General features: G+C 48.3%; 1 protein-coding gene across 2 annotated transcripts in view; it reads right to left on the bottom strand.

Moving 5' to 3' along the window:
• Positions 1-10,921: 10,921 nt before the first annotated feature.
• The window catches only part of LOC142269406 (N-acetyltransferase 8B-like), a 39,738-nt gene continuing 26,301 nt past the window's right edge, over positions 10,922-24,358 (bottom strand). The window contains exons 1-2 of one of the 2 annotated variants that reach the window (XM_075332411.1): positions 23,968-23,989; positions 10,922-14,480 (exon numbers count right to left, since the gene is read on the bottom strand). In XM_075332411.1, the coding sequence (XP_075188526.1) occupies positions 13,807-14,472 (666 nt within the window). In that variant the 5' untranslated portion in view covers positions 14,473-14,480; positions 23,968-23,989 and the 3' untranslated portion in view covers positions 10,922-13,806. Of the gene's footprint in view, positions 14,481-23,967; positions 23,990-24,358 lie in introns of those variants that run through there. The other variant, XM_075332409.1, reaches the window with a different exon arrangement.

The raw sequence follows: 24,358 nt of genomic DNA, 5'->3' as shown, positions 1-24,358 counted from the left end.
TGCTGGGGGGAAGGAAATGGTCAGAAGTAGTTTCAGTTTGGAAGTTCAGTGCAGAGCACTGAGGAGAAAGGATCTGTAGGTTGGAAGCTGGCTTTAGCTCACCTCAGGATCCACTGACCAATTCCAGGCCTAGCTGAGGGTCTGAGGAAAGGAGAAAGCGTACACAGAGGAACATTCCTGGGAGACAGAGCATTGCTGAGATTATCCCAGTGGAGCACACAGAACGGGTGCTGGATCCGAGACTGCAAGTTACATACTGCACAGTTACCACCAGAGAAGTGAAGATTCCAGATCTTTCACCTGTACCACAGACACAAGCAACAAGCGCAGAGTTCAGGAACATACTAGTAAGGACTCGAGTTGCCTGTCAGGTCGGTACCTAGGAGCAGAGCAGGAGCAGAGCCAGCTGCATAGTTCATACCGCAGCAGGGCCACAGACACACAGTGCAGGCAAGGAAGCCAAAACGGCCCGGCTGGGTGGGAGAAACCCTGAACCCCTCACAGACTCCGTGGCCAGTACTCTGCTGAATACCATCATCAGTAAAAGACAAAGAAACTGCAAAACCGTGAGTCTGCCTGTTTATTGTGCTCGTGTCCTGCACTCCCCCCATAGACTAACACACTGCCCCGGGGAAAAGGCTCTACCCGTGGGGAGCCGTCCCATCTCAAGCTGCCTTCCATCACCCCGGAGGTTCTGCAGCAGCGGTGGTCATCTCTGATCACATTTCACGGGTGGCGTCACGAACATAACCCCCCTTTTTCTTGTGGAACCAGGGAGCACAGACCGGGTCACGACACCGTGATCCCCTTTCCAGAAGCAACCCCTTGGCCCGGTTCTGGGTATCCCCTTAACCCCTGGCGACACAACTTTGGCGTCACGAACAGGATGCGGACTGGACCCGGCTGCAACCCGGGTGACGTGTGCCTGTAAAGACTTATTGCATCGCATAAAAGACTTGCACTGTGAATTGTTGCAACAAAGAACGGACTTTAAACTTTGCAAAGATACCTGGAAAAATCCAAAAACATCATTGGTAAAATTTTCCAGGCGCCATCTTTAATCACGCCATTACCTGCTACGCGCGGGAAAACATCGCGCCTAAACTAAGACTCCGCCCACCGCTTGCAGAGGAGGTGCGCTTGGTGCTGCGACCCGAACGAAAACGCAGAAAAGTGTCCCAGGCTTGCTGTGAAGAAGACTGGTGAAATTAACTAAGGGGGCGCAAAGATGTCGCAGCAGGGAGACGCTGTTGTGCCCGGCGGTGCACCTATCATGCCGTTCCTGATGCCGTACACCCCGGGTGCAGTGTGGCTGCCGCAGTACTCAGGTGAGCCCAACACACTTAATGACTTTATCGGAAAGCTAAAAATCTACTACAGCATGTACCCCCTGACAGAAGCTCAGCGTGTTGGTATGCTTATGGGACAGTTAACTGGCAATGCCCAGCGGGAGGTTACATCCTGGCCGGACGATGCAAAGGACACTGTAGAGCATATAATAGCTGGACTAAAAGCAGCTTTTGAATCCACTGCTGGCAGCCGGGCTAAAATGAGGTTCTTTGGATGCAAGCAAAAACCTAGAGAGAGCGCAAGAGACTTTGCCTTAAACTTGCAGGAGGCGCTCAGAGCACTTAAATTAGCAGAACCTGCCTTAGCCCCTGGAGCAGATAAGCTGCTGATAGACCAATTCCTGGATGGACTCTCATCCCCTTCCCACCGGGGACAACTCAGCATGATGGTGATCCAGGATCCAGGACTAACATTTGCCCAGCTAAAGGATAGAGCCATCCGCCTCCAGCAGGTGGAGGAGCCGCAGGATATAGACTCTGTTCAACAACTTACAGTGGCACCCCAGCAGCCAGTAGTGCCGGTGACATCGGCCATGTCAGCGGCTGTTGCTAACCACCTGGAGCCCATCACTAATGAGGCTCTACATCAAAAGCTTGAAGCCCTTACGGACACTGTTGCTTCCATGGCTAGAATCGTCCAGGAGCTGCGTGGATCCAAGTCTGCACCCAAGATTGAGCTGGCGACCAGCAAGGAGGATGTCCCGTGGATGAGGCCTAGGAGATACCAAGCGACGAGAGGACGACCCAGCGACCGCTACCAGCCGGATGGACAGCCCATTTGCCGCCGTTGCAAGGAGCCAGGTCACTTTGCCCGTGAATGTGCTTTAAATGGGGATCCCCTGGGGAGGCGGGCCGCTCCTCAGGAATGAACTCTCAAGGTCCTTCACCCTGGCACGACAAGTATGTGGGGGGACGTCCAGTCATCCCCATCGTGCTGGATGGCATTCCGCTCAACGCCTTGCTGGACACTGGTTCCCAAATAACATCAATTCCGCATGTCCTTTATAAGAGGTACTGGGCTGATTCAGACGTTAGCAGTGGTCCATCTAATGTTGCATTGAATATATGGGCTAGCAATGGTGAATTAGTACCACAGGTTGGTTTCAGAGAAATGACCATTAAGATTGGGAGAGTAGAATTGCAGAATCAGGGTATTATCATTGTTGATGTTGACCGACGAGAACGTGAACCAACTATGCTGCTAGGAATGAATGTAATTGAAAATTGTTTTGCAGAGGTAATTACTGTCTTGCAGCAGATCGTCGAGACTGCCAAACCTGGGCAACAGAGACTCCTGCAGAAGGAAATTAAAGCCTTGATGCTGAAGCAGCAGGTAGAAATGTCAGGAGGTGAAATTGGCAGTGCAAGGGTAAGTGACCCAATACCTATTGTAATTCCTCCCAAAACAGAAATGCTGGTCTGGTGTAGAGCCGCAATAGGCATCAGAGGGCGAGACTATCAGGCCCTGGTAGAACCCGTGTACTCAGACAGTAGGCCCACTGTACTGACGGCCAGAGGAATAGTTGAGGTACACAGGGGAAGAGTGCCAATACGCCTTCTAAATTGTGGGGAAGATGAGGTCACCCTACCAAAGTATGCTACCATGGCTAAGCTATATACGGTTGATAACAACGCCATCACCACCGTTGAGCCCTTGAAGCCGTCAAATCAGGCGGAGGACAATGGCTCAGAGGGAAAGCTGGAGGATTGGTGCCAAAAGCTACATGTAGGTACTGATTCTACACCCTCCCATCAAAAGCATGGAGTATACAGGGTAGTGAAAGAATATGAACAAATATTCAGCAAACACCCATTAGACTTTGGGCAGATCAAAGGGGTAGAGCACACTATACCCACAGGTCACCATCCACCCATAAAGGAGAGGTATAAACCAGTACCACCGGCTCACTACCAATGCGCCAAAGACATGCTCAAAGAAATGAAAGAAGCAGGGGTAATAAGAGACAGTTGTAGCCCCTGGGCAGCCCCACTAGTGCTAGTTAAGAAAAAAGATGGGACCATGAGGATGTGCGTAGACTACAGACGGATCAACCGCATTACACACAAGGATGCATACCCATTACCTAGGATAGAAGAGTCATTGGCTGCATTAAAATCCGCTACTTACTTTTCCACCCTAGATCTGACTAGTGGGTATTGGCAAGTTCCTGTGGCAGAGGCTGATAAGGAGAAGACAGCATTCACCACGCCGATGGGCCTCTGTGAGTTCAATTGTATGCCGTTTGGACTCTGCAACGCACCTGGAACCTTCCAGCGACTGATGGAGTGCTGCCTAGGACATAAGAACTTTGAAACTGTCCTCCTGTACCTGGATGATGTCATAGTCTACTCCAAGACCTATGAACAGCATCTACAAGACCTGGCAGAAGTGTTTGAAGCCTTATCCGGCTATGGCATGAAAATCAAGCCATCCAAGTGTCACCTTCTAAAGCCAAGGGTACAGTACCTGGGACATGTCGTGAGCTCAGAAGGGGTAGCACCAGATCCTGAAAAAGTTACCGTGATAAGAGATTGGCCGAGACCCACCAGCGTGAAAGAGGTGAGGCAATTCCTGGGACTGGTGGGCTACTATAGAAGATTTATAAAAGGGTTCACGAAGCTAGCAGCTCCCCTACAAGACATCCTGGTAGGACAGTCAAAGAAGTCTGCAGCCCGAAATCCTCCTTTCCAGTGGAGTGATGAGAGAGAAGAGTCCTTTAAGAAGTTGAAGTGGGCACTGACAGGAGAAGAGATCCTGGCATATCCAGATTACCATCAACCCTTCATTTTGTACACGGATGCCAGCAACGTAGGACTGGGAGCAGTATTGTCTCAAAAGCAGGAAGGCAAGGAGAAAGTTATTGCTTTTGCAAGCAGGAAGCTCCGGCCTACAGAAAGAAACCCAGAGAATTACAGCTCCTTCAAGTTAGAACTACTGGCAGTAGTTTGGGCTGTAACAGAGCGTTTCAAACACTACCTGGCAGCTGCAGAATTTACCATCTTTACTGACAACAATCCGTTGACCCACCTGGACTCTGCAAAACTAGGTGCGCTGGAACAGCGATGGATAGCCCGACTGTCAAACTACAACTTTGTCATCAAGTACAGGGCAGGCCACAAGAACGGGAATGCAGATGCCTTATCCCGGATGCCACACTCGGGGGACGTGGAAGAGGAACCGGAGGGACTGGAAGAAATTGAGCTGCCGGCCTTTCACCATCCTAAGATTGGGCAGTATCAACCGAGTGTCTACCAAAAACAACAGCAGGCAACTCTCAACCCATTAGCACACCACGGATGGGCTGACACACAAGACAGCGATCCAGCTGTGAAGCTAGTGAAAGAACTGCTTACACAACAAGGTGCTTACCCTAATCAGAATGCCCCAGCTGAGACACAACATCTCTGGAAAGAGAGAGGTAAATTGTTCCTGTACCAAGGGAAGCTCTGTAGAAGGCACACCAATCCAAAAACACATGAGTTGGTCTGGCAGATCATCGTGCCCAAGAGAGACGTCAAGATGGTTCTGGAAGCTTACCACGACGGTGCTGGTCATTTTTGTTGGAAAAAGTTGGAAGTGCTCTTAAGAGAAAGATTCTACTGGGTTGGCATGAGAAAATCAATTGAAGATTGGTGTAGAAAATGCGGACCGTGCAACCTCAGAAGAAAGGATCAACAGAACCAGAGAGCTCCACTCCAGTCCATAGTAACCAAGCAACCACTCGAGCTAGTCGCATTAGACCACGTCAAGTTGTCACCAAGCCGGTCCGGCTATGTTTATGCCTTAACCATCGTGGACCATTACTCACGCTTCTTAGTGGTGGTACCCGTGAAAGACCTTACAGCTAGAACAGCAGCTAAAGCATTCCAGACGTACTTTTGCAGACCCCATGGTTACCCAGAACAAGTCCTTGCAGATCAAGGTCCAGCTTTCGAATCACAGATCTTCCAAGAATTCTGCAACATGTATGGCTGTAAAAAGATTCGCACAACGGCATACCATCCCCAAACAAATGGCTTATGTGAGAAGATGAACCATATTGTGATTGACCTGTTGAAGACCTTACCAGAGTCAGAAAGAAATCAATGGCCAGAGAAATTGCCAGACTTGGTGGACTTGTACAATCATGTCCCGGTGAGTTCTACAAACTGCACCCCCGCTTACCTCATGCGTGCAAGGCCCGGTAAACTGCCAATTGATTTAGATATGGGAATTCTGAAGCCAGATGCGGAAGTTCAAGAATCCAATTGGGATACCCTACGTCAGCAGCAGTATCGCAAAGTACAAGAGTGCGTAGAGAAAAGTCTCCAACAAGCTAGGGGAAGACAGGAGAGAACCTTCAACCAGCATGCTCTAGCAACCCCATTGCAACCTGGTGACCAAGTTCTCAAGAGGAAACGGCGCACAAACAAATTGGATAATCAGTGGGAAACCACCCCATATACAGTCTTACCATCCAGTATGGATAATCCCAAAGTGTGTCTAATCAGTAAGGATGAAGGAAGGACATCAGCTGTCGTGTCAAGAGATCAACTCAAACCGTGTCCTGAAACCCTGAAGACACCAGAAGTCACCTTACCCGTACAGGTACAACCTGTCAAGAAGGAAGAAGATGTATTCCATACAGTCTTAGGAGATTTCCCAAAAACATGGCCAAATTACTATGGAGCAGTAGTAGTCCCAATGATCGCCTTCCCTCAAGTGGTGGAACCACCATCAGAACTCGTACCACAAGAAGTCCCAATACATGAAGAACTGGAAGTTGAAACCGTAGAGGAAGAACAGATTCCTGGTCCCAGTGAGCTTGCCAGTCCTACAGTCAGCCCCCCATCCTCGCAAATATTAGAAACACCAAATAGGTACACTTCCACTCACACCATTATGCTAAGTACACCCAGTACACCAGCAGTACGCAGGTCACAGCGTAGTACTCAGGGTCAGATACCAGCAAGATATAAAGACTAATGTGGAATTGCATATACTATGTACATATGTTATAATGTTTATATGAAAAACCGTAACAGTTTATTGTACAGAAAAGGTGAGAGAAGAGTGGTGTAAGGTGGCAGCACGGAGAGTTACAACTTGATCACATTGTTGGTGGCCCGAGGGCCGTGAGGCCTACTGCACTTACGACCAGAGTAGAGACACCTTTAAGAAGTGTTTGTTGATTAAAATGTTTATTTAATTGCAACGTTAAGACCAAAAGCCCAGTACCTACAGAGACTATACTGTATGAACACATATATTTTTGAACATTTTGGACTCTTTTTGAGCTTTAAGGTTTTTGTACTTTTTCCTTTTGAGACTCTGTATATACATAATTGTTGTGATAACTTGTTTGTTTGTTTCACAGTCCCGGAGTACTGTTCTTCACTAAGGGGGAATGTGGCACCCCAGGGTTGCCACAGTAACAACACAAAGGGTTAACTCCCCACACACAACACCAAGACCTCCTGGCCAGAAGGGGGAGACCAAGCTGCTTCCCTGTATATTCTGGTGGGGGGGAGGAAATGGTCAGGAGTAGTTTCAGTTTGGAAGTTCAGTGCAGAGCACTGAGGAGACAGGATCTCTGCAGGTTGGAAGCTGGCTTTAGCTCACCTCAGGATCCACTGACCAATTCCAGGCCTAGCTGAGGGTCTGAGGAAAGGAGAAAGTGTACACAGAGGAACATTCCTGGGAGACAGAGCATTGCTGAGATTATCCCAGTGGAGCACACAGAACGGATGCTGGATCCGAGACTGCAAGTTACATACTGCACAGTTACCACCAGAGAAGTGAAGATTCCAGATCTTTCACCTGTACCACAGACACAAGCAACATAGGAGAGTTCAGGAACATACTAGTAAGGACTCGAGTTGCCTGTCAGGTCGGTACCGAGGAGCACAGGGCCGGCTGCATAGTTCACGCAGCAGCAGGGCCACAGACACACAGTGCAGGCAAGGAAGCCAAAACGGCCCGGCTGGGTGGGAGAAACCCTGAACTCCTCACAGACTCCGTGGCCAGTACTCTGCTGAATACCATCATCAGTAAAGGACAAAGAAACTGCAAAACCGTGAGTCTGCCTGTTTATTGTGCTCGTGTCCTGCACTCCCCCCATAGACTAACATACTGCCCCGGGGAAAAGGCTCTACCCGTGGGGAGCCGTCCCATCTCAAGCTGCCTTCCATCACCCCGGAGGTTCTGCAGCAGCGGTGGTCATCTCTGATCACATTTCACGGGTGGCGTCACGAACATAACCCCCCTTTTTCTTGTGGAACCAGGGAGCACGGACCGGGCCACGACACCGTGATCCCCTTTCCAGAAGCAACCCCTTGGCCCGGTTCTGGGTATCCCCTTAACCCCTGGCGACACAACTTCACATCATTATAGACCCTAAAATTTGTTCCCCAGTTTCTTCTGAGCGCGCTGATACCCCAAATGTGGTCAGAAACTACTCCTTGGACAAATGGGAGGGCTCAGAACAGAAGGAGCAATATTTCAAATTTTAACACAAATTTGTCTGAAATAGATTGCGGGCACCATGTTGTATTTGCCAGGCCCCTAAGGTACCTAAACAGCAGAAACCCCCCACAAGTGACCCCATTCTGGAACCTAGACCCCTCAAGGATTTTAGCTAGTGTTATAGTGAGCATATTTAACCCACAAGTACTTCACAGAATTTGATAACATTAGTCCGTCATATTGAAAATGTTCATTTTTTTCACTAAAATAATGCTTTAGTATCACATTTCTCACTTTTTCAAGAGGTAACGCCAAAAAATAGTCCCAACGCTTTTTTACCCACTTTCTTATGTGCTTGGTGATACCCCACATGTAGTCAGAAAGTTCTGTTTGGAGAAATGGGAGGGCTCGGATTGGAAGGAGGAATATTTGAATTTTGGAAAGCAAATTTTTCTGAAATAGATTGTGGGGACCATGTTGCATTTGTAGGGCTCCTAAGGTACCTAAACAGTAGAAAACCCCCACAAGTGACCCCATTATGAAAATTAGACCCCCTCAATGAATTTATCTAGATGTTTGGTGTGCACCTTGGACCCCCGGTTGCTTCACAGAATTTTATAATGTTGAGCCGTGAATAAAAAAAAATAATTTTTACCACAAAATTGTTAATTCAAAGAGGTAGCTTTTTTTTTTTTTACAAGGGTAACAGGAAGAAATGCACCATAGTATTTATTGTGGAATTTCTCCTGATTTCACAGATACCTCATATGTGGTGGAAATCAACTGTTTGGGTGCACGGCAGGGTTCAGAAGGGAAAGAGCGCCATTTAACTGTGAAAACAACTGGAATCATTTGCGAATGCCATGTCACGTTTGGAGAACCCCTGAGGTGCCTAAAAAGTGGAGCTGACCCAGAAGTGACCCCATTCTGGAAACTAGACCCCTCAAGGATTTTAGCCAGGAGTATAGTGAGCATTTTGAACACACAAGTACTTCACAGAATTTGATAATCTTAGGTCGTCATATTGAAAATGTTCAGTTTTTTCACTAAAATGTTCCTTTAGCACCAAATTTCTAATATTTCAAGAGGAAATACCAAAAAATACCTACAGTTTGTTATCCAATTTCTTATTAGCACAGGGATACCCCACATGTGGACAAAAACCTCTGTTTGGACAAACGGGCGGTCTCGGAACAGAAGGAGCACCATGTGAATATTAGAAAAGTTAAAATAAATTGTGGGCACCATTCACATTTCCAGGGCCCCTACAGGTACCTATACAGCAGAAGCCCCCATAAGTGACCCCAATTTGGAAACTAGACCCCTCAAGAATTTTATTCAGGGTTATAGTGAGCATGTGAAATCCACAGATACGTCACAAAAATGTTGCTGTACTGCCAAATTTCTCACTTTTAGGCTATGTGCCCACAATCCGGTAACATGGCATCTAGAACGCAGTGTCAGCTCTCCTGCGGAGATGCAAGTGTTTTCCACAATCTGGGTCCAGGCTGCTGCGGACTTTAGTCCTATTCTCCCCCCGGAGAACACTCATCTCCACAGCATAAAGTGACATGCTGAGGCTCAGAAAGCTGCGCCACAGGTCAGTTTATGCTAAAAGCATAGTAGGCATGGGATTTCTAAAAATCCATCCACTGTGCTTGTATTGCACAATGCAGCATTTTGGACGCAGCAAATACACTCTGTCCAAAACGCTGAACACCCTGATCATGGGCACACAGCCTAAAAAGCTAGGATAGATAGACTGATAGAGGTAAAACACATATAAAATGTCCCACCTCCCTGCATATTCTAAGCTGGCACCCTTCATTGACTTTCATGTGGCACTAAATGGTGTTTAGCCTTGTATTTAGCTAAAAAATAAATAATTAAAACAATGCCGTGGGGTCCCCCCCATTTTTGATAGCCAGCTAGGGTTAAGCAGACGGCTGCAGCCTGCAAACCGCAACTGGCAACTTCACCTTGGCTGGTGATCCAAAGCAGAGGACACCCCATGCAGTTTTTTTAATTATTTATAAATAAATAATTATTAAAAAATGTGGAGTCCCCCCAAAAATTAGATGACCAGCAAAGGTAAAGCTGACAGCTGGGGTCTGGTATTCTCAGGGTAGGCCATGGTTATTTGGTCCTTCCCAACTTAAAAATAAATAGCAGCCTACAGCTGCCTCAGAAGTACCACATCGATTAGATGCGCCAATCCTGGCCCTTTGCGCCAGCTCATCCCGCTGCCCTGGTGCGGTGGCATACGGGGTAATACATGGGGTTGATACCAGCTTTAATGTCACCTGGCATCAAGCCCATACTTGTTTCATGGTAGAGGCTAAATCCCAGTGGGCTAAAGAACCTCTGCTGATGTCATGCCCATGCACCCAGAAGCCAACATAGCTGATGCCAGGAAGAAACTCCTTGTGGTCCTGGAGTTGTTTATAATAGGAGCGGAAGCATGGGGATAAAAACCCCTTGCATCATTATAGTAGACGAGAGGAAACAGGGCCACACCGATCGACTAAGCCGGCCACGCCCACTAACCAAGCTGGTGATGCCCACTAACTAGGAAGGTCCTTCTAGCCACTGGGATTTAGCTACTATCCTAGTTTAATGCTCCTCTTCGGCAGGACGGAGGCAGTGCGCGCTGCATGACACCATTATAACACACATGGACACGCGTAGTACTCCTGTGCTATAATGCAGCTGACTGCCGACATTGCGCCTGTAAATGTGTCAGTGTGCCGGCCTGGCTGCATCACAGTACAGGAGACACGGCCGCTTGCATTTCACTGTATGCGGCCATGTGTGCTGCCCTGAACAGCAGCTACGGTAGGAGAGCGCTCTGGGGGACATTTGCACCCCTGCCCCCCCAGCCCAGCTCGCCCCTGCCTGTTCATGCCCTAACCTCTTCTTCCTTTTTTTCTCTGTTTCTCGCATTTTTTGGGCAGGATTAGTCCAACTGCACAGTTCAGAGGGGAGTGCAGACTCTGCCGGCCAGTCCACAAAAACACACCACATAGGGGAGCACTGTCTCTTACAGTCATAGTGTGGTTAAACCATTCATAGAGGCGATTACAATTATATAATCCATGTAATAGAGAGAACCGCACAACTCTGCATGGCAGATTAGGACTAATCTTTATTACTTAAGTGAAAAAAAACAATACAGAATGTGCGGAATACACAAGTCCTGACCAAAATATACAATATAATATACTGGCAACTAGTGATGAGTGAGCACTAAAATGCTCGAGTGCTCATTACTCCAATCGAGTAGGTCGGACACCCAGACAGGTAACGAGTATACTGGAAGTCAATGGGAAACATGACCATTTTTTGTGAAGACCCTCCCAGGAGCGCTGGGGGGGGGCGGCAGGAAAATCACTGAAATGGATGAAAACAGCACCAAAATTGAATGGGAACAGCACGGGGATGATGTCTGGACTCATCTCTGACTCCCCGGTCACTGCTGAGAACTAAATAAATAAATAATTTAAAAATAAAAGAGTTGGGTATCCCTTATTTTTGATAACTAGCTATGGTAAAGCAGACAGCTGGAGGCTGGTATTATCATGTGGGAAGGCCCACGGTTATTTGGCCCTTTCCTGCCTAAAAATAGCAGCCCACAGCCATCCCAGAAGTGGCGCATCCATTAGATGCTCCAATTCTGGAGCTGTACCCGACTCTTTCAGATTGCTCTGGAGCAGAGGCAATTGGGTAATAAGTTTTTAGGTTGATGTCAGCTGTAAGTGACAGATGGCATCAAGCTCAGGGGAAAGTAATGGAGAGGTATCAATCAGACAACCCCATTACTAACCCTGTAATCCCCCCAAGAAACAAGCACAGAAAAAATAGTTTATTTGAATAAAGATTTCTCCACACTTTCCCTCATTCACCAATTTATTATCAAAAATGTTCCGCCGAAACTCCATCGTAGTCCACGATCTACGAATGCAGCTTTGGTGACTGTGAATGCAGTAAAGTTCAGCGATTCATAGGGCTGGGGAGTGATGACAACTCACATTAGTGTCGCCAGTGACCCGGCAGCTCTGATGTGAGCTATGGTCACCGAGCACCTGTGAAGAGCTGCATTCGTGGATCGTGGACTACGATGGAGCTTCGTGGGAACATTTTTCATAATAAATTTGTGAACGAGGGAAAGTGTAGGGTAGTCTTTATTCAAATAAACTATTTTTTTCTGCGGTGGGTGTTTTTTATTTTTTTCACTTGCCGAGTTAGTAACGAGGGTGTCTGATAGATGCCTCTCCATTACTAACCCCTGGGCTTGATGCCAGCTGACATTACACAGCTGACATCAACCCCAAAAGTATTACTCTAATTGCCACCACACCAGGGCAATCAAGAAGAGCAGGGAATAACCCAAGAAAAAGATCATCTAATGGATACACCACTTCTAGGGCAGCTACAGGCTGCCATTTTTAGGCTGGGAAGGTCCAACTAAAAATGGGCGTTCCCAGCCTGATAATATCAGCCCCAAACTGTCTGCTTTACCTTCACTGGTCATCAAAAATAGGGGAGACCCCACTCAGTTTCTTTAAATGATTTATTTATTAGGTTAAACAAGACTAAAAACACCCTTTCGTGCCACATGAAAGACACTATAGGATGCAAGTGTACAACCCTGCTGTAATGTAAGCTCTCCCTCCTACATCAACTCGCCATGAAATGCAGTGTGAGGAGCATCGCACTCCCGGGTCTCATATAAAACCCGATGGTGTGATGCGGCCGAACAATCACAGTAATGCCAGTAGTCAATGAGGCTGCTGCATTACCTTGTATGGCAGGCAATCCTCACTTGTTGATTGGCTGTCTAAAAGCTGCGAACCATGCTGGGCGTGAACGCAAGCATAGTGCTTGAGGACCTGCAATACTCAATCAAGTAAGAAACGCGCCCGAACACTACAATGCTTAACTAAGTGTCAAACAGTGATGGACATGCTCACTCATCACTACTAGCAGCTATGCTCATATTTTTGAGGTGGTCTGTATGTTAGAAAGTCTAGAAGACCACCTGAGAGGTCATTGAAGTCTCATCCAGAGGACAGTGGTCACGATATAAAAGTCAAAATCAAAACAATACAACAACTGATGGAAATGAAAAAAACATGTGGTCAGTTTGATAGTTCCTGATTAAAGAGATTCCTCGTGGTCTTATTGATGATCACTCATGATATCCCATGGTCTACTGAGTTATGTGCATTAATTTATACCTATTAACCAAGAAGCAGGTGCAGGGCTGATTGAGCAGTGACAAGTGGGGACATCTCGGGCAACGTTCCTCTGCAGGACAACCGTAGAGATGTCTGACACGCCCGTTCCTTTCTGTTCTCGGAGAGTAGGGTTCACAGGATCCACCACAAGATAATGTGCATGGAAAACGTTACGAGTTTAATTCTTGGAGAAGTTGATGTTCTTGAGCTCATTCATGATAAAGACTCTGGACTTGGACAAACATGGAGCTGATTGTATCATGAATGTAGAAATAGGACTGAGGACTGAAGAACCACGGAAGAGACAGGAGGAGGACTCAGCACTGACAGACTACAAAGAAGAAGCTCTTTATAAAGATATGTAAGAAAGCAAAGACGAGATTTCAGTGTGAAGCTCTCTAGGATCAAGGTGGAAGAAGCTTTCCATTGCTTGTGTCTAATAGGTAGAATCTGAAATCTGGAACTTATAGGAAACTTGAGGAACTGAACAGAAGAAAGGACATTTGATGGTTTTTAGTGATATTTGAAGACTTTTCTATGGAATAAGATGTTTGCTGTCTCTTAGATCTCAGATGATGGACGTCGGAGAAGCTAGTAAAGACGGAATGTGTTGAAATTCCTATAACCATCCATGACCTGTAGCATCAATTCAAGGTCATGTCATACCATGGTGGTGCTCACCTTGTGCACCGTCCTAAATGTTAGACACATCAACTCAACCAAGCTCTTAGCTTACATTATATATTCAAAGCCGGGGCAGTCCGGTGACGAAGCGTCATGTGTCAGAGGGGATATCGTATCGGTAGCTCACCCAGGCCATTCCCACCAGGCTGAGCCATGCATTGTACTCAGTGGGGGCTGTTCGCTTGAAGCCCACCTTCTCATACAGGCACCTAGCATGGACCTGTACGTTGGTCGTGGACAGGACCACGGCACCACACCCAGTCCTCCGAGCAAAGTCAATCACCGTCCGGCACAGCACTTTAGCGATCCCTTTGCCTCTGTGGTGATCCGCTACGAACATCCTCTTCAGCTCTATGTTCTTCTCCTGAGGGGTAATGGCTGGGATGGCGGCCACCATGCCGATCACTTCTCCATCCAGATCTACCACCCAGAAGGAGTAATATTCCCTCTGCAGATAATGTTTTCTGATGTCCTTCAAGTCTTTGGCCAGGCCTCGCCTAATGTGATAAAGGTAAAACTCTCTGCCGGGCAGCCACAGCACGAACAACACACCAATGACACCCAGGATGGAGAGCACCACGGAACCAGTAGTGACCAGTGGAAGGACCAGTCCCAGCACCAGCAGCAGCCAGTTGTGTGGTTGTCTCAAGCCGAGGTAGAAAGCTGTAGGGATGTGCTCATGGCAGCCAGAGATGAAGATCTCATGGACCCTGCGACGGTCACTCTCCGTGTATAGACGGATACTGTAACTCGACATGTCGTCTCCTGAAAAACGAGAAAGAACAAAAGAAGCAATGAAAACAGGAAAACAATCAAGGTTCTAAAAGTAACATCACTGGATATAAATCTGTATCACAAAAAGAAACAGCTCCAGATTATACTGCTCCTAACATCCAGAAAAATATGTCCTAGAGTGACATATGCCATTTGCATGTGTGAGAAGGAGGTGAGCTGTGACATATGCCCTGTCTGCAGGTGTGAGAAGGAGGTGAGCTGTGATATATGGCCTGTCTGCAGGTGAGTGTCTGTAATTGTGTCTTTGATCCTGTTTATGATTCTGTCTGTGATCCTGCCTGTGAGTCTGTCTGTAATCCTGCCTGTGAGTCTGTTTATGATCTTCTCTGTGATCCTGTCTGTGATCCAGTCTGTGATCCTGCCTGTGATGCCTGTGATCCTGCCTCTGATCCTGTCTGTGATTCTGCCTCTGATCCTGTCTGTGATTCTGCCTCTGATCCTGTCTGTGATTCTGCCTCTGATCCTGTCTGTGATCCTGCCTGTGATCCTGTCTGTGATCCAGTCTGTGATCCAGTCTGTGATCCTGCCTGTGATCCTGTCTGTGATCCGGCCTCTCATCCTGTCTCTGATCCTGTCTGTGATCCTGCCTCTGATCCTGTCTGTGATTCTCCCTCTGATCCTGTCTGTGATTCTCCCTCTGATCCAGCCTGTGATCCAGTCTGTGATCCAGTCTGTGATCCAGTCTGTGATCCTGCCTGTGATCCTGCCTGTGATCCTGTCTGTGATCCGGCCTCTCATCCTGTCTCTGATCCTGTCTATGATCCTGCCTCTGATCCTGTCTGTGATTCTCCCTCTGATCCTGTCTGTGATCCTGTCTGTGATTCTCCCTCTGATCCTGCCTGTGATCCTGTCTGTGATCCAGTCTGTGATCCAGTCTGTGATCCTGCCTGTGATCCTGTCTGTGATCCTGTCTGTGATTCTCCATCTGATCCTGTCTGTGATCCTGCCTGTGATCCTGTCTGTGATCCTGCCTCTGATCCTGTCTGTGATCCTGTCTGTGATCCTGCCTCTGATCCTGTCTGTGATCCTGTCTGTGATCCTGTCTGTGATCCGGCCTCTCATCCTGTCTGTGATTCTCCCTCTGATCCTGTCTGTGATTCTCCCTCTGATCCTGTCTGTGATCCTGTCTGTGATCCAGTCTGTGATCCTGCCTGTGATGCCTGTGATCCTGCCTCTGATCCTGTCTGTGATCCTGTCTGTGATCCTGCCTCTGATCCTGTCTGTGATCCTGTCTGTGATCCTGTCTGTGATCCGGCCTCTCATCCTGTCTGTGATTCTCCCTCTGATCCTGTCTGTGATTCTGCCTCTGATCCTGTCTGTGATCCTGTCTGTCATCCAGTCTGTGATCCTGCCTGTGATGCCTGTGATCCTGCCTCTGATCCTGTCTGTGATTCTCCCTCTGATCCTGTCTGTGATTCTGCCTTTGATCCTGTCTGTGATTCTGCCTCTGATCCTGTCTGTGATCCTGTCTGTGATCCTGTCTGTGATCCAGTCTGTGATCCTGCCTGTGATGCCTGTGATCCTGCCTCTGATCCTGTCTGTGATTCTGCCTCTGATCCTGTCTGTGATTCTGCCTTTGATCCTGTCTGTGATTCTGCCTCTGATCCTGTCTGTGACGAGTATTATTAGATGGATACTTTGTATTCTGGGTAACACATGGCATGTTCAGTTACACAGAGCCGTGGATTGCTGCCGTATTCTGCAGAACAATATTTTTATTTTACGCTGATAGAAGTCTAGAACACAAAGCCACATAAGGAAAGTAAGAAATACAGTGTCTTAAAAAAGTCTTCATACCCCATGACTTTTTCTACATTTCTTTACGATAACCTACAAACTTAAATGTATTTTATTGGGATACATGTGAGATACCAACACTAGGTACAAGTATCTCTGGAGTGTAAAGAGAATAATACCTGGTGTCACGAACCAGCCCGGGGAGGGGGGGGGGGCACTCGGACGTCCCTCCGCATGGTCGTGAACCTGTCAATCTGTGACGAAACCACACCTCGCTGCCTCACCCTGACGTATCTAATACGTCGGAGCCACGCAATACGTCTTAGTCACTTCCGTTATCACGTGACTTTCCACCCCCCCATAAGGGGTACGTAAGGTCCGCTTAGCACCATGCAACACTGACACCTCCTGTCCCTATGGGGACACAGGGAGACATAGGAAGGAAAACTGAGCAGATCGCGCAACCTCCGATGTGGCACCCAGCTTTCCCACAACCCCGACAGGCCAACAGTAACTTTCTACTAGCCCCAGTGGAGCAGAATTCTACCGCTCCAGTACAGTGTGGTAGACTGCCACCAGTTCCTCGTTAGATATAGTCCTGGTCCATTAACAGGACTATATCGGGACAGAAGCCAACCCAGGTAGCGTATAAAGCTAAGCCGAGCTCACAGACATGGGATTCAGGAATTGAGACAAAAGCAACAACTCCACATTAAATTTTATATTTAATCGCCTTAAGGGCACACTACATAATACACTATATACAAGATGTGATTTACAAAATATATATGTCAGAAGTACAGTTACAGACAGATACACATATGTATCAGTTACCTTGTTCCCTAAGAATGTGATTGGTGGTTGGCTGGCACAGGGGGTCGCTGTGAAGCCACGGGTTTTCCTGGGACTCCTCACAGGTCTATCACACGTGACCTTTCAGAGAAGTACACCCACAACATGTCCGCACTGATTTTATGAATCACAGGACATGGGTGTGCCTTTTTACTTTCAAGGGAAATTTGGATTTTCAGTTTTCCCCATATCTCAGCCCCTGAGCGCCCCACACGGAAGATATGACCATCATATTTCCAGTTATTATTTGAACTATCTTTAGATATGAAACATGATAGGTCTGTGGGCTCCCTTTGGAGAGTTATTCATTATTAACTGCTATGCACGTCTCACAATTTAGAGGGAATGTGTGTGATGTGTGTGATGTGTGTCTTGCTGTCAGGAATCTGGAAATATGCCTACCTTATTTGTGGGGTCAATGTGTTCCCCAATATTGTAACTCTTACATTTCACTTCCAGCCTGATAACTGTCTTTCAAGCTCGGTTGTAAGTTTGTAAAAACCTGAGTTGCCTGCCCATCTTTCCTGCTTGTCAGCAGGGGGCATTGCTGGCTTCCTTGGACTTAATTGAATTTGTCACCTTGGCCATTTAGCCCTTGAGGCAGAGCAAGATGCTTTCTTCTGGCTGCAGGTCAGAGGGTGTGCAAATGGAATGTGACAGCTGGATGGCATGAATGAGTGTCATAATCCTCATAATATTTCTCAGTATATCCTCACATCTGGTTTTCTAAATATTTTAAAGATATATATCTGAAAATTGTGAGGTGAATTTGTATTCAGCCCCTGGAGCCAATACTTTGTAGGACCACTTTCGCTACACTTACCAGCTTGAAAAAACCTCCCCACAGCAGGTTGCGGTTTTCACCATGTGTTACGGTGGGGATGGTGTTTTCAGGGGGATGGTCAGGGTGAGTTTTCTGCTGCACATAGCTTTTTACATTTAGCACAAAAAGTTCTCCTTTGATTTCATCTGACCAGAGCCTCTTCCTCCACATGTCATGTAGAGGACACAACGATCAGTGGGAGAAGGGGCTCTGGTCAAATAAGACTAAGGCTATGTGCACACACTGCGTTTTTTTGACGCTGCGTTTTTGTGCGTTTTTGGCCGCTAAAAACGCACAAAAACGCACCTGCGTCGAAAAAACGCACGCGTTTTGCCGCGATTTGGTGCGTTTTTTTGCTGCGTTTTGCTGCGTTTTTGCTCACTGCGTCCTTATGCGTTTTTTATCAGTGAACAAAAAAAAAAGGTCTGATGTCATTTCCTTCTTCAATGTGTTCTTCATTCTCCACTAGTGTATACAGAAGAGCAGACAGCTGCAGAACTACAAGGCTCAGCATCCTCCATCCAATAGTGTATGCAGGAGAGCAGACAGCAGCTGTCGAACTACAAGGCTCAGCATCCTCCTTCCAGGACTGTATGCAGGATTTCTTTGCCCACCCAAACAAAAAAAATGACGTGGGCTTCGCCATATTTTTGTATGCTAGCCGGGTACAGCAGGCAGGTACGGGCTGCCCCCAACCCCCAGCTGCCTAATTGTACCCGGCTGGGAACCAAAAATATAGGGAAGCCCTTTTTTTTTAAATTATTTCATGAATTTCATGAAATAATTTAAAAAAAAAATGACGTGAGCTTCGCCCAATTTTTGAGTCCAGCCGGGTACAACTAGGCAGCTGAGGATTGGAATCCACAGTGCAGGGTGCCCATGCTTTCTGGGCACCCCCGCTGTGAATTGCAGTCCCGCAGCCACCCCAGAAAATGGCGCTTTCATAGAAGCGCCATCTTCTGGCGCTGTATCCAACTCTTCTAGCTGCCCTGATGCCGGGTGGCTAGCTAGGTAATAATGGAGTTAGGGCTAGCTGTATATTATCAGCTAGCCCTAAGCCCGAAATTCATGGTGTCACGCCAATATTAGACATGGCCACCATGAATTTCTAGTAAAGATAAAAAAAAAAACACAACACACAAAAAAATATTTTTATTAGAAATAAAACACAACACAATTAGTGACTCCATCTTTATTGAAATAAAGAACCCCCCTCCGCAGTAATCCTGGGTTAGGGTCCCGCGCCGTCCAATCCGGATCCAATATCATCTGATCGGTTTGCTGGAAGGCAAAGCGATCAGATGTGTCAGGTTAAACTACGTGAATCACATCACACATCAGCTGATTGTATAAAAGCCGATTATACAATCAGCTGATGCATCGGTGCAAAAAAAAAAAAAATAACACTCACTTATGTGCTGATTACCGGCAGCTCCTGCAGCGATGGGGCGGGAGTTTGATCCTGTCCGATCGCTGCAGCAGCTGCCGGTAATCAGGGATGAAGTCTCCTGACGGCAGGATCAGCTGATACCGGCCGGGCGCCCGCGTCACCGCGATACTTACGATCACCTGATGCGTCAGGTGACTGCATCAGGTGATCCATCGCCAGGTCCTGCATCCTGCAGGCATACGTACCCGGGGAGACTGCACACTGCCGGAGCGGCAATACCGTGACAGAATCTGGGAGCGGACATGGCACCGGGACCCTGCAGACAGGTGAGTATAACTTTTTTTTTTTTTTCTACTGTTAACTTTTGTTTTCGCAGCCGCTTCCACCTCCTGCCTGTACATGGCGCCGCACGGCAGCATACATGCACAGGACGGGAGATGGAAGCGACGGTGACGGTACCGGGAGGATTCACGCTTCTGTGTTTACTGACAGAAGGAATCCTCTTCCTGTACACGTCACTTTACACCCACCTCCTGCGTTTATAGCTGCGTTTTTGGTCTTAGAAACGCACCAAAACGCACCAAAACGCAGCTATTTGCGTTTCTTATTGCGTCTTTCAACATCCCATTGAACTCAATGGATGAAAAGCGCAGTGAAAAACGCGGGAATAATTGACATGCTGCGTTTTTGTGGCACCACAAAAACGCAGCTGAAAAAAAACAGAGGTGTGGGGACAGCAAAAATGAAAACTCATAGACTTTGCTGGGGAAGCAAAGTCATGCAGTTTTGAGGCCAAAAACGCACCCGAAAAACGCGCAAAAACGCCGAGAAAAACGCACTGTGTGCACATAGCCTAAAGGAGAACTTTCTGTGCTAAAAGCAAAATGCGGTGTGTGGAAACTAACTCTGTACATCACCATGAAAACATCATCCCCACCATCATACATGGTGGAGACTGTATCCTGCTGTGGGGAGGCTTTTCTTCAGCAGGGGCAGGGAAGGCGGTCAGAGGTGATGGGAAGATGGATGGAGCTAAGTACAGGGCAATTCTAGAAGAAAACTTGTTAGAGGCTGCAGAAGACCTGAGACCGGGGCATAGGTTCACCTTCCAGCAGGACAACGACTCTCAACATCCTGCAGAGCTACAATGGAGGGTTCAGATCAGAGCATATTCCTGTGTGTGAGCGGCCGAGTCACAGTCCAGACCCAAATCCACCGAGATCACAGGCGTCACGATCCAATCTCACTGAGCAAGAGGAGAAGAGGAAAATATCACCTCTAGATGAGCAAAGCTGGAGAGACCCCAAAAAGCTGAGAAAGGTGGTCCTACAAAGTGCTGATTACAGGAGCTGAATACTAATGCAAGACAGAGGATAGTGGTTCTACAAAGCACTTCCTCCAGGGGCTGAATACTATTGCAAGATAGTGAAATGTGGTCCTACAAAGTGTTGACACCGGGGGCTGAATACTAATGCAAGACAGAGAATGTTGGTCCCACAAAGTACTGACTCCAGGGGCTGAATACTAATGCAAGACACAGAAAGGTGGTCCTACAAAGTGCGGGCTACTAATGCAAAACAAGGGAAAGTGGTCCTACAAAGTACTTATTCTGGGGGATGAATACTATTGCAAGTCAGAGAAATGTGGTCCTACAAAGTGCTGACATCGGGGGCTGAATACTAATGTAAGACAGAGAAAGATGGTCTTATAAAGTACTAACTCCAGGGGCTCAATAGTAATACAAGACAAAGAAAGGTGGTCCTACAAAGTGCTGACTCCGGGGGCTGAGTACTAATGCAAGACAGAGAAAAGCGGTCCTACAAAATGCTGACTCCAGGGGCTGAGAACTAATGCATGGCACAATTATCAGATTTATATATATATATATCTATATATATAATTGCCTTATTCTGTCTGTCTGTCTGTCTGTCTGTCTGTCTGTCTATCTGTCTGTCTGTCTGTCTGTCATGCTCCGAAATTGTGTCCTTACGGTGACACAAAGCTGATTGGCCGCTGGGCTCGCCATGGCCCCGCCCCCCCACACGGATTGGCCTCTCGCCCCGGCTCTCTGCAGGCCCCGCCCCCCTCACGCAATGCACGCTCGCTCTGGCCCAACTGACACGGAGCCGCGACTCCCAGGTGAGTACACACACACATTAGATCACACTCACTCTCACACACACCTCACACATCACATCCACACACTGACAACATCCTGGGATATCGCTTGCTTCTACACCGGCTCCGTCAGGATCCCGGCAGCGCCAGACATAACCTTGCGATGCTGGGATCTTGACGGAGGCCGTGAAAGCTGGTAACCATTATAAACATCGGGTAACTAAGGTCCCTTAGTTACCCGATGTGTATCATAGTTACCAGTGTACACCGGCTCACACTCACTCTCACACACACCTCACACACACATCACATCGCATCCACACATCAAGGTCCTGCAGCGGCGGAAAATACAGACACATAACAGCACACACATACACACACACATAACAGCACACACATACACACACACAAATCAGATCACACTCACTCTCACACACACATCACATCGCATCCACATACTCACAACATCCTGGGATATCGCTTGCTTCTCGGCCTTGATACGGTGCTGTTGTGAGCTTCCAGGACCTGCGGGAGGATCACATGGCCAGAAGCATGTGATACCTCCGGATGTTGTGAGTATAAGCGCGTATGTGCGATATCGTCAGTGTCTGTGTGTGTGAGTGGATGCGATCGGGTGTGTGTGAGTGGATGCGATCGGGTGTGTGTGAGTGGATGCGATCGGGTGTGTGAGTGTCGGCAGAGGAGCACGGCGTGCTGGAGGAGGCTGGGAGCAGAGAGGCTGATCATGGGGAAGGCTGGGAGGAGAGAGGCTGATGCTGGGGGAGGCTGGGAGGGGGAGGCTGGGACGAGGGAGGCTGATGCTGGTGGAGGCTGATGCTTGGGGAGGCTGATGCTGGGGGAGGCTGGAAGGAGAGAGGCTAATGCTGGTGGAGGCTGATGCTTGGGGAGGCTGATGCTGGGGGAGACTGGGAGGGGAAGGCTGATGCTGAGGGAGGCTGGGAGGAAGGAGGCTGGGAGGAGAGAGGCTGATCCTGGGGAAGGCTGGGAACGGGAGGCTGATGCTGAGGGAGGCTGGAAGGAGAGAGGCTGATGCTGGGGGAGGCTGGAAGGAGAGAGGCTGATGCTGGTGGAGGCTGATGCTTGGGGAGGCTGATGCTGGGGGAGACTGGGAGCGGAAGGCTGATGCTGAGGGAGGCTGGGAGGGGGAGGCTGGGAGGAAGGAGGCTGGGAGGAGAGAGGCTGATCCTGGGGAAGGCTGGGAAGGGGAGGCTGATGCTGGGGGAGGCTGGAAGGAGAGAGGCTGATGCTGGTGGAGGCTGATGCATGGGGAGGCTGATGCTGGGGGAGACTGGGAGCGGAAGGCTGATGCTGAGGGAGGCTGGGAGGGGGAGGCTGGGAGGAAGGAGGCTGGGAGGAGAGAGGCTGATCCTGGGGAAGGCTGGGAAGGGGAGGCTGATGCTGAGGGAAGCTGGAAGGAGAGAGGCTGATGCTGGGGGAGGCTGGAAGGAGAGAGGCTGAGGCTGGGAGGAGAGAGGCTGATGCTGGGGAAGGCTGATGCTGAGGGAGGCTGGGAGGGGAAAGCTGATGCTGGGGAAGGCTGGGAGGACGGAGGCTGGGAGGAGAGAGGCTGATCCTGGGGAAGGCTGGGAGAGGGAGGCTGATGCTGGAGGAGGCTGGAAGGAGAGAGGCTGATGCTGGCGGAGGCTGATGCTGGGGGAGGCTGGAAGGAGAGAGGCTGATGCTGGTGGAGGCTGATGCTTGGGGAGGCTGGGAGAGGGAGGCTGATGCTGAGGGAGGCTGGGAGGAGGGAGGCTGGGAGAGGTAGGCTGAGAGAAGAGAGGCTGATGCACACACACACACACACACACACACGCGCGCGCACTGCACAACACACCACACACACACTGGGAACCACAAACAACTGCCCTACACAGACACCCACACACACAGACAACGCTGCACACACACAACACCCAACACACAAACACCGCGGCACACACAAATATACGCACATACCGCACAACACACACATTGCACAAAACATACCTCCCCCCAAAACACACCACACACACACAAACCGCGCAACACACACACACAACGCTACAGACACACAGCGCTCCACAAACAACGCAACACACATACCACACCGCTCTCACCCTCCGTCACACCCAGACAACACCCAGAACATGTACAGCGCCTACACAAACACTTGGTAACTACACACAACAACATCTCTCTATATATATATATAACAAAAATCATACATGAACTACACAATACGTAAATTCTAGAATACCCGATGCGTAGAATCGGGCCACCTTCTAGTATATATATATATATATATATATATATATATATATAAATGGTGATGTATCATTTCCTTTACACTTCACTAATCCTTGTCCTCAGTGCCGGTATCACAGAAAATCCCAATAAAATACATTTAAGTTTGTGAGTATAACATGACAAAATGTGGAAAACACGGGGTATGAATATTTTTTCAAAGCCCTTTGTATGGTAGAATGACAAGGCAGCAGGTTATCGGCTTATAGAGTATATATAAATATGAGACACACCTGGTACTTGTGGTTCTTCGGCTCTCACCCGATGCTGTAGTTTGGGGACAGGACAATATCCAGCTTTTACAGCCTCCAGTTAGCAATCATTAATGTACAGTGTAAGCACTGCCTGGCGGCGCTCGTCCCTGTCACCCACTTCTATTAATGTATTAACTGCGTCCTGATAATTCCAGGAACTCGGGTCAGTAACCGGCCCATGCAGCAGCGAGGAGCGTGCGCACCACTGTGGCTATAAAGCGTTATATGGACCGTGCTGGCCCGGACCACTATAACCACTGCTGGCTGATGTGGGCTAAGGCAGTATTATACCGTACGGTCAGACATGGGCCACACCGGTGCACGCATAATGCCATTTATTATTATATGGAGCTGGGAGTGAGTCGTGACG

This window comes from Anomaloglossus baeobatrachus, chromosome 1 (genome assembly GCF_048569485.1).
Source record: "Anomaloglossus baeobatrachus isolate aAnoBae1 chromosome 1, aAnoBae1.hap1, whole genome shotgun sequence".
Lineage (NCBI taxonomy): Eukaryota > Metazoa > Chordata > Amphibia > Anura > Aromobatidae > Anomaloglossus > Anomaloglossus baeobatrachus.
The sequence above is the reverse complement of the archived record's forward strand: the minus strand, read 5'-3'. Positions and strand labels throughout refer to the sequence as shown.